General features: G+C 41.2%; 1 protein-coding gene across 1 annotated transcript; it reads right to left on the bottom strand.

Moving 5' to 3' along the window:
- Nucleotides 1–4,930: 4,930 nt before the first annotated feature.
- On the bottom strand, nt 4,931–9,611 carry C8H8orf48 (chromosome 8 C8orf48 homolog). Its single transcript, XM_075556754.1, has one exon. The coding sequence runs from the start codon at nt 9,438–9,440 to the stop codon at nt 8,655–8,657; it is 786 nt and encodes a 261-aa protein (XP_075412869.1). The 5' UTR covers nt 9,441–9,611; the 3' UTR covers nt 4,931–8,654.
- Nucleotides 9,612–11,332: the final 1,721 nt, after the last annotated feature.

Here is an 11,332-nt window from a genome sequence, read left to right as displayed (position 1 = left end):
TCTGAGTCCTACAAGATTCTGATACAGATTTCCAAAAACCAAACTAGCAGTTTCAATTACTGGCTATGGAATCGGGTCTTCGTAAGTGGCCCTGGCTTGTGTGTCTTCACAGAGACAGAGTTGTGTGTTTCAGATGGAATCCTGGGTCTCGATTCCAGCAGCGGCCACGGCTGTTTCTGGGCACAGGAGAAGAGTTCTTCCTCTGTGAAGGTTGGCTGTGTGCCTTAACCAAGCACGGCTCTCCTCCTGGAGAGTGCTGGGGGAAGCTCCGCTCTGCTGTTACAATGCATGGGCCCACGGGTGGTTACCATGTGGCATGCTGGCTTCATTCTTTCCAAGGCAGCGCTTCCCAAAATGTCGTTGGTGCTCCTTCTGATCATGCTACCGTGGCTGAAAAAGATCGCAAGGGATTCATTTAAGCCTGACTTAAAGTCCCATTATCACAGTGGAGCCCCCAAGCCTGATAATACGGATGTGAAACACCAAGAGGAAGACATTTATAAACATTAGTGGGTTGCGCAGTAGAGTATATTCAGTAAGTATATTCAGTAAGCAACCAAAACAAACACAAATCTGGATAAAGGGAGAGGAAACTAAAAAAAAGTCACCATTTAACCCAATTGGAAATCCCAAATTTACTAATATCATTTATACAACAAAAGGAAAAATGGGCGCTGATTATTCTTTGAACCTCTGAATCATGTTGCCTGAGTTCTGAGCTTATGAAGCATAGTGTGATGTACCGCTTAGTAAACCTTCATGGCCTTAAAGCCTAAAACTAGTTATACCAGAAATGCCATTCAATTGAAACAATATACTCATATAATCTTCAGGAGTCCCTGAATATAAAATAGAAAACAAAGATCTATGTATCATCTAACCATTGGAATAATTGCCTTATCTAAATGAAGCAATAGAATTCGCTGCCCTAAAATATCCTATAGTGAGCATGGACACTCTGACCTAATAAGTAATAAAATAAAATGAATTTAAGCGCCTGCCACACATAATAGGTTTAGCAAACCAGGATGTCATGGATTCCCCACAACCATGTTTAAACGAAGGAGCCCTGGTGGTGGTGTGCATCACAGGTTGGGCTACTACCCACGTGGTTAGCAGTTTCAAACCCCCAGCTGCTCCAGGGGAGAAAGGTACGGCTCTCTACTCTCACCAAGTGACAGTCTCAGAAACCTATAGGAGTCATTCTACGCTATCCTATCAGGTCCCTGTGAGTCAAAATCGACTCAAGGGCAGTCACTTGAGAGGTGAGATGTTTAAAAGAGTTAATGTCGCCTAATATAAATTAAAATAGGACCTTCAAGTACTGAAATCCATTAAATAAGTCCCATTCAAAAAAATGGTGACTATTTTCATCTCATTTACTAGCCCAAATTGGCCTGTTTTTAATTTAAAAAGAATAATTAGTACGACTTTTGGATTGTACTAACCATAATATTGTGGTCTCACCCACAAAGACTCCCCCAAACCAATATTATTTAAATGATTGACTATCTAAACAGCAATTGGCAAATATTTTGCAGACATTTTGATATGTTATTAACTGCTTATTTCAAACGCCTCTATCTCCAAAGAGCCACAAGTTGCCCCTACATAGCCACACTCAGGATACTGCAGCATCCCTGCCATGGAGCAGTCTCTGCAGGTAATGTCCTACAGCCACACCCAGCTACTTCCAGGAACACAGGTTTGAAATCACACTGAGGAGACCCTCTAATGACACAATCACAGCCAGAGTTTGATGAACTCAGTCAAAATTTGAAAACCTTTACAAAGGATTTTTTTTAAGGGGTCTGGGCATTGCCCTACACAGTAAGACAAGATCCCATCGCTTCGGTTAAATTCCCAGAAATTTTCTGGTAAACTGAGGATCTATGATCTGGCACTGTAGAGAAACAGCAGCTGAAGCCCGCAGAATCCACATTAAAATAACGACAACATTTGGGGAATCTTAGAGGTAACATCCTCATTGCACATCTTACTTAGAAATGTTCCTTACTGATAAAACGGTACACTTTAATGGGGACTTCTCGGAGAAAAGCTTCTCTTGTTGTTAGGTGCCCTTGAGTTGGCCTTGACTCAGTGACCCCAAGGTCCAAAGACAGAAAATCAAACAGCACAAGGAAAACACTGTGCACTCTTGCACTATCCTCAAAAGCGTTACTCTGTTTGATCTTGTTGTTACAACCACTGTGCCAGTCCTTCTTGTTGGGGATCTTCCTCTCCTGTTGCCGACATGGCTTCTATGTGAGCACAACTGAGTGTTCTGGAATTCCCTTTTGCAATGCCATCCATAATTTGTGGGGATTCATACTATCAAATGTCTTCTCATAGGTCGATGTCACAGGCAACAGCTTTTTGGTATTGTCCGCTTTCAGGCAAGATTCATCTGACACCAGCAATAATATCCCTTGTCTCAAAGCCTCTTCTGAATCCAGCTTGAAGTTCCGGCAGTTCTTTGTGCATATGCTGCTTAAATCTTTTTCTAATTACTTACTGGAAAATATTACTTCCCATAAAACTTCACTGTGTGTGATCTTAAGGATAAGGTTGGATAATTAGTACACATTCTACTGGATGACCTTTCCTTTGAATGAACACATATATGAATCTCAGTCAACAGGTTGTATCCAGGTAGCTGTCTTCCATCCTTGGGGCATAGATAATTGACCACTTCTAGTGTTGCATCTAATATCAAAAGGTATTCTGTCAATTCCTGAGCTCTTGTTCTTTGCCAATGACTTCAGTGCCATTTGGGTTTCTTCTATCAATGCCATTGGTTCTTGATCATGTTCCACACAAAGATAAATCAGGCACCATTAACAATATGGTAGTTGATTGCTTACTTCTTTATTGAAAAAGGTATTTCGAATCTCATTTGCTAACATCTGTTAACTTTGCAATTCAACAGGCACTCCTGAGTGCTCTCCTGCCCACGCCCTTCCCCAAGAGAATCCTTCATTTCAAAGGCTTCTGCAGCCTCCACCCGTGCTTCCTAGAGGCTCAGCACAACTCATGAGTGTGAAGTTGACCCTGTAGGAATCTAAAAAGCCAGCCCCACTTCCTAATTACAGTAATAGCCCTATCCATCTACAGTTCTCCTTTTGAACCTGCTTGGAAACGTTCCCTGTTCTCCACGGAAAGCCTCCCATGAAAGTGGTAAATCTCTCCCTGTCCTCCTACCATGTGGGTGGCACCATGAGGCTCAGTAGCTGAAGCAAATTTTTGGTGAGATGATTACACACACTCTCTCTTAAACTTCACTTAAACCTCAATCAACAGTGGGTTCATGAAAATTAGATCTTAAGAATGTGCCATTATGAAAAACAATTTTAGAAGCAGTTTCCAATGTAATCTGAGTCTGCTGAAAAAGGATACTCACCTACAACAGAAGTGAAACGATCATATTTTGTTTCCCAGTTTAACTATTTCTGTGTTCTTTAACTGGCAGTTGCAGACTGAATGGGGGACGGCCCACACCCACTTAGAGTCACAATCTTTCTTTTATCTCTTGCAACATAATCAGCTGGTTGCTGCAGACCCAGTCAAGTTACTAAATTAGGCTTCATCATGAAATAAACTCACATGTTTAAATTGGAGGTATTCAGAAATGGGTGTCCTAAACATTCCTAGAATTTAAGTGAATCAGACGTCAAGGACTGAATTTGCTTTTCTTTCATCCTGGTATAGCATCTCCTTCTGTTGCAAAGGTTGTTTTATTGCGTCAGTATGTGAAATGCATGCTTGCTTTGCACATAGAATTGTAATGAAAATCTAGATCACAAAACATAATCGAGAGAGTGACATAGATAACATTGTCTAATCTATTATATTATTCAAATTGCATATTTAAATACTGGGGCATTATCAGCTACATTTTTAGCGCATTGGGAAAATACGTGATCTCTTAACACCTGATCTGAGGGACTTTTTCGTTTCAGCTGAACTGAAATATCTTGGGTGCAACCATAAAAATCTTACAATAAAATAACCTATTTCTAGCATTTTTGACTCTTAAATGCTTGTCTTTAGAACACGCAGCAATCATCCCAGTCTGTTATGATCTGAGGGTTGTAAATAACAAAATCCAAGTAGAGAAAGAGAAATGTATTAGAGCTTAAATTTTGAACACCGTTTGCAAAAGGTCATGCACGACCGTGGATGGCCCGAATCCATCTGCAGAGCCCCTCATCAGGTTCGGCCTGTGTCAAACCCCCTTGGACTATGAACCAGGGGTGTGAATAGTTAGGCCTCAGGCAAGGTGCCTTAGAAAGCGTATTACTGTAGATATAATTAGGTTAAAACTTATTATATTATCATTTGCTTTTCCCTTTTGACCCATTTTTTAATTCGTCCTGGTTTCGATTATCTTCTGCTTTCTCTTGGATTGAGGTTTTGTTTATTTTGTTGTTCGTGTTTTTTAAAATATGATTTCTTTATGTAACCCAAGATAAGTAAATCTGTAAAGACACTAACTTGATTAATAGTTCCTTAGGGGATGTTGAGGGGTAGTGGGGTCTAATAATGAGTACAAGAATGAAGAAAATGTTCTAAACTTGACTGTAATGATGATGACATAACTTTTTAATACATTTAAACCACTGAATTGTTAAAAATATATATAAAGCAAAATGAAATTCCACACTTCTGAGTTCCTGATGCCCCACACCCACCAAGAAACAATCTATTCTTTCTGAGTTTAAGTACACACACAATACTTTCAAGCTTGACTGCCGAATGTCTTCAAATAATTTTTTAATCCAGAAATTATTTTTAATTAACAATTCAAACAGAATTCTTTTTTCTATGTGAATTATAAAGAACTATTATATAAAATTAATTCTTAATATGAATATTGTGTTCATTAGCTGTATATTTACTGGAATGATCTCACACAAAAATGTTTTCCCTGATTTACTAATTTATCACTAAGAAAAAAATTACATATATACATTTAAAGGAAATTGCGTCCAGAAGAGATGAGAAACATTACAGAAAACAGCTATACAAAGTGAAGACTTTGACAAATAACAATCTGCTAGCAGATTATATTCTTTTAGTGCAAAAGATAGCTTTAAATCTGAGATCATTGGTTAGACACGCCTATTTTTTTCACCCATAAAACTTTTATTGCACACCATAAAGGGTTACGCACTGTGCTCAGTACTTTGGATATTGTATACAATAGTGTCTCTGATCTTGAGCTGTCGACAATCAAGGAACATGAAAAGCACATTAATTAAGACAGTGCTATAACAAAAATACAGGCTACCACCATTAATTCTGATTAGGCAATGTTTTGTGGGTAAGATACCAAAAAAGGTGAGATTTCAGGCTGGTTGAAGAGTCCACTTGCTGGCAAAGGCAGCGTAGAACATCTGAGTTCAACAAATGTCTACATTACATGGACGCACAATTAATAAGAGAGCTAAGAGAACAGCAACTCTTCTAGTGAAGTCTGAATATTTAAATTCAAGAATGACAACCCCATAAGTTACAACGACGAAATGTTCCTTACAATTTTCTTGGTGTTGTTTGGTAAGCATTGGACTGCTAAGGAAAGGTTGGTGGTTCAAACGCATCAGCTGCTCCAGAGGGAAAAGATGAGGTGATCTACTCTTACAAAGAAAGACTGATCGCCTCAGAAAGCCTACAGTGTCCGTCTGCCAGTGTGGGTTTAAGCTTCAGAGAAGCGGATCACCAGGTCTCCATCCATGGGGTCACTGGAGAGGTTTAAACGTCGACCTGTAGGCTACCAGCTGATTGCAAATGTTGAGTTGCTTAGTCATTTAATGATGCGTAATAGAAATGACCACAAGTGAATGGCTTTCACACACAATATATATCTCTTCTCAGAGTTAGCTAGTGTTAGGTGCTGCCTGGTGACTTTCAACTCATAAGGGCCCTATCTATGTACAACAGAATGCAACACTGCCCCGAACTGCACTGTCGTCACATGACTCACTATCTGCACCCACTGTTGTGAAAGATCTCACAGGAGATTAGAAGTTTGAAGTCAGAGAGCTGGCACAGGGGAAGTTTCTCTCTGATAACTCTGGAGGAAGGTACTAGTTTGTTCAGCTGCGGGTGCCTGGTTCCACAAAGATCTCTCTCTAGGTTCCTTGGGATCAGTCGTGCCACATCCCTCTTCTTCAATTCCTTGCTTAAACTCATTTTTAAAAATTAAATCATTTTATTGGGGCTCATATAACTCTTATCACAATCCAGACATACATCAATTGTGTAAAGCACACTTATACATTCATTGCCTTTATCATTCTCAAAATTCACCTGCGCTTGGGTTCCTGGAATCAAGCTCATTTTCCTTTTTTCCCTCCCCCTCCTTCCCCGCTCCCTCATGAACCCTTAATAATTTATAAATTATTATTTTATCTAATCTTACACTGCCTGGTGTCTCCCTTCACCCACTTTCCTGTTGCCCATTCCCCAGAGAGGGGATTATATGTAGATCCCCATGATCGGTTCCTCCTTTTTACACCCCCTTCCCTCCCAGTGTCGCCACTCTCAATGTTGGTTCTGAGGGGTTCATCTGTCCTAGGTTCCCTGTGTTCCCAGATCCCATCTGTACTGCTGTGCATCCTCTGGTCTAACCAGGTTTACAAGGTAGACTTGGGATCATAATAAAATTTTCTTAAACTCTTATATCTAAAGAGATGGACTCAAGACACATCCAACACTAGTCCTGTCTGCTTCACATAACAACGCAGCCCATTGCACAATGCGATGGAATGTAAACACAGCATCCTAATAAACTCAGGCATCGCCTTCCTTCTGCCATTCAACCAGCTCTGACTTACAGCGACCCCAAAGCACAGAGTATCATGGCCCATGTGGGTTTCTAAGACTGTCTGTCTTTTATGGGGACAGAAAGCTTCATCTTCCAGTGGTTTCAAACTGCTGACTTTGCAGTTAGGAGTCCAAAGAGTAACCCACATACCAACAAGGCTCAGTAAACCTATTCATAGAAATTAGGAATTACAACACATACATTGTGTAAGACAATTCAATATCCTAACAGTTGTCTAAGAACGCACATGGCAAAGTGTGGGTCTTCAAATAAGATGTGGTACCTGTAAAAGTTGCAGTTAACAAGCCCTATGAGCAATTCTACTCAGTCCTATTAGGGTTTCTCAGTCAGAATCTAGTCAATGGCAAAAAAATAAGGTAATATTGGAATATAATAGACCGTTTTATGTAAAATTTTTGCAAAGAACTTTGTTGCTCAGATAATTTAAGGAGAAAAAATAATGTGTAGGTAATTCTGTTAATTCCCAGCATTTTTATTTGGGTAGAGAAATAATCAATACAATTTTTCTGAAGTCTAATATTTTCCAAAATAATTGTCTTTGAAAAATATCATGATTTTCTCTGAGGAATAATACTGTTAATCATAATGAAAATTAGGATGAACAGGTAAATTTTCATAAAATCCCCACGACCAAAATGACTTTCCAGAGAATTTGTTCTTTCTTGATATCTACTCCTGTAGCCCTCTCCCCCGTCCACAGCTAATCTTTCCATAAGCAGTCGATACTTACATCTTTAACTTCCTTGAAGCACTTATTATGTAATGTACTCTGCCCATGACTGTAAGTCAAACAGCTATTGCTCGGTCAATAGGACTAAATGATTAAACCAATGTGACCACTCAGTTGCACTGATGCACTTAAGCAACCGCTCCTTCTTGAAACGTTCTTCTTGGCTTCTAAAACACTACAGTCCTGATTTTCCTCTCAGCCACCACTGCTAGTTTGTTCTCCACCACTGTTAGAATTCCGCAGGAGCTAGCCCTAGCTGATTGTCTTCTTCTCCCCTCACCTCCAGATTAGCTCACCGTATTTATGGCTTCAATTGACAAATATGAACCAACCATTTCTCCAGTCCTAGTACTTAAAACCACTAGGCTACAGGTTTCCTCCAAACTGAAAACAAAACAATCAAATTTTCTTCAACCATTCCCCAGGTGTTTCAAATATACTTCAGAACTGATGTTGTTATCGGTTGCAACTCCATAAATTCCCCCAAGTAATCCCATTCATGATCACTGCCATCAAACATGGTGCTCTTCCAGTGTCCCTGTGGTAATGGTATCAATGATCATTAGTCCAAGTGCCCAAGGAAGAAATCTAGTAGCATTGTAAGCATTTTCCTTTTAATTAAATGTTAATATCCTTTGGATCACCAAGGAGTATCAATTATTGCCTCCAAATTATCCCTTACATCTCTGCGGTTCTTTCCCTGTGACCTAATCCAGTCCAAACTACCACCTCTCTCCAGGATTGTTGCATAAAGCTTTTTAACTGCTCCAACTACAAAGTATCCTTTATAGATGTTAAAATATATATATATAGAGAAAAAATATATATATATATATAGAGAGAGGATAGATTGTTCTTTGCCTTCAGATCCGTGAAAGAAGCAAAACCAAGTCTTAATTTCCAAAATGACTTCAGAAGTGCTGGTAATTATTCAAATACATACCAAGAATACATTGCATACTACATACACATAACCACACAACAGGCTGCCGTTAGTAAACAATGCTTTCATTAGGTTAAGTGGCTTGTGAAGTCCTAGACAAAACGGTGAATGTGGCGGTTGTTAGTTCCATCCGCCTACACCAGCTGGGTGGCTGGCTTTTCAAAACTGGCGCATCCAATGAGACTTTTCTCCCTCAGTCTTTTCCAGATTAGTCCCGGGTCATCTGAAAGTCTTGGAAGGCACTTGTGAGTTTCTCCAATCAAGGTGAGAAAATCTCTGGTGTGAAGATGCTCGTCTATTTTCTGTTGCAGTAAAAGCGATTCCAGGAAAGTCTTCTTTTGCCTTAGGAAAGCAGATTGAGCCAGTTCCGCCCTTTTTCTGTTACAATTGTGGCACTCCGAAGAAATGTGTTGCTTCACCGTTGAGACCTCTTTTAGAGTTGCCCTGACATTTTTAAAATAGATTCTGTTCACAATCTCGGCAGGAACAGTACATTTCTGTGCATCCATCTCTGGGCGCTCTCCATCCAGTCTAAGTGGCATCTTTTTGCTTCTGCTGCCTTTTACCTCCTTAGGGTTGCCTCTGTGATAGATCAGGTTTATCTTAACTGTGCAGAAAGACTGCAGAGCCTTCAGTTCTTGGTCTGATGCTACAGTGATTTCTTTTTGAAGTTTCGTATCTGGTTGGTTCTGTACAGAGTTACTTTCTTTGCTCTTGGGGAGGTTGGTCCATTGTCTACGTAACTTTTCATTAATTTTAAACTCTGCCAGTTCAGACCGTTTACCGTGAAGTTCCAAACTTGTGGCTCGCTTTCCACTCTCAGGTTTGTTCCCAGAGGCATGGGTGGAGGGTATGAATGAACCTGAACTCTTGACCTCATCAGCAAAAGAACTCAGGGCCTCACTAGAGAAGTCTGACATCGCGCCGACGTCTGTGGGGCCGATTCTACTCACATTCCTTTGGAATCCGCGGGCTTTCTGGGCAGATGATTATTATTTTGCGCCCCGCTCTGCTGCTTATCTGATGGAGACTGATTGGGAACTAAATCGGGCAGAGCACACACAAGACTCCGCAGGCTCAGCCTCCAAGCAGCACCTGGCCCGCTGCCCCGGCAACGAGGACTGAGCATGCGCAGTGGCGCAGCAGCACTGCGTGTCGTGCGTCGCTCACGTACGTTGCTCCCACGTGACGTGGCGATCCGGTGAGCCCCTCCCCTACTCACCTCCGCGCCGCTCTCTCCTCCCACGCGAAACCCCGCCCCTTCCCCCGCGCGGAGGCGCTGCGCTGGGAGGTGGGTTGCGCCACCGCCGGAGTCCTGCCTTCCGCCTCTCTTTCGCGGGGGTATTTGAAGTGCAATAGCTGGGAAGCTAGGAGATCTTCAGAAAAGGGTGCAAACGGCTTTTCTTCCAGCCTACTTGTCTGCAACCTCGCCTTGCATAGCTTTGCTGTCTTCTCACCTCAGGGGTTTTGTGCCTGCCCTCCCGGCTAAATAGCACCTCTATATCACACCTCACTCTGTGTTTAATTAATTAAGTTTGCAAGTTCCTTTCCCTGATCCCCATCATCACAGCATCTGAATCCTCCACCAATGACAGCCATTGTCTGCTGAACTATGGACCATGTCTTCTGAGGTCTCAAGGAGTCTTGGGTGGAGTGAGGTGCCTGCTGGGCTGCCAACCCCTCCCCCCACCACCACTCACCCCACCCCACCCCAGTGCGCGCACACACACAAAGCAGTTTGGAACCGCCAGCCACTCCGGGAGAGAAAAATGAGGTTTCCACTCCCATCAAGATCTACGGTCTTGGAAACCACGGAACAACACTACTCTGTCCTATAGGGTTACTATGAGAGGAAACGATCCAATGGCAGCAAGTTTGGGTTTTTCTCTTGCCTCACTACACGGAAAACCCCATGTTACAGATTGACTTAGGTCGCCCAAATGTGTGTGGTAAATCTGTTTTTGTGGTTACAATCCCTCTTAAAAGTGGGTTGTCATATCCTAATGGAGCAAGGTTAGTGCTGGGTGCATTTTGCGATATCAGTAGAGGTTTCATTGTCTTTGCTGGAGCATTCTGGCTGTACACCCTCTATGACATAGTTGTAGGGACTGTGTCCACTCATTTCATTGACCCCATTTTCACTGACCCTAGAACATGCCAACAAGACGCCTTTCTGCAAGGATCCATCCCTCTTAAGAATACGTACAAAACGTATGGATTGTGCTAAGAGTTGTATGAGCCCCTAATAAAATGTAAAAAAAGAAAAGAAGAGAGAAAACAAGAAAATGATTAGGGCAAAGAATGTACAGATGTGCTTTATACAATTGATGTATGTATATGTATGGATTGTGATGAGTTGTACGAGCCCCTAATAAAATGTTTTTTAAAAAAGAATACGTACAAAACAGGAGAAAAAGCTGTACACCCTCTATGACAGGTTTGTTCATTCTTCTGACAATATTGACTATTCTTTGCCAGATGCATGATTTAAATACATTAAATTCTTCTTTTGTCTTCCTTATTCATTGTTCAGCTTTCTCATGCATATGAAATAACCGAAAATATTTTGGTTTGGCACAGGTGTAACTTAGTCTTCAAAGGAACATTTACTCTTTATATAAATGATTTACCATTTACTTCCAAATCAAAATCTTACATAGGTAGGGGTGATGCTATTCAAAATCAATTTGAGAATACCTCAAGAACAGAGTGTTCCTAAGAGGGAAGGAGGGCAAGAGTACAGAGTGTTCCTAAGAGGGAAGGAGGGCCAGAATTCGTCTTGCATATGTTGGACTTCATATTGTCAGGAGAG

The sequence above is a fragment of the Tenrec ecaudatus genome, chromosome 8 (assembly GCF_050624435.1).
Source record: "Tenrec ecaudatus isolate mTenEca1 chromosome 8, mTenEca1.hap1, whole genome shotgun sequence".
In the NCBI taxonomy this organism is placed as follows: domain Eukaryota; kingdom Metazoa; phylum Chordata; class Mammalia; order Afrosoricida; family Tenrecidae; genus Tenrec; species Tenrec ecaudatus.
This window is presented reverse-complemented; position numbering and strand designations above follow the sequence as displayed.

Bases quoted from the DNA above. Each gene is read 5' to 3' on its own strand.
- C8H8orf48 (XM_075556754.1), bottom strand. From the start codon at position 9,440: ATGTCAGACTTCTCTAGTGAGGCCCTGAGTTCTTTTGCTGATGAGGTC.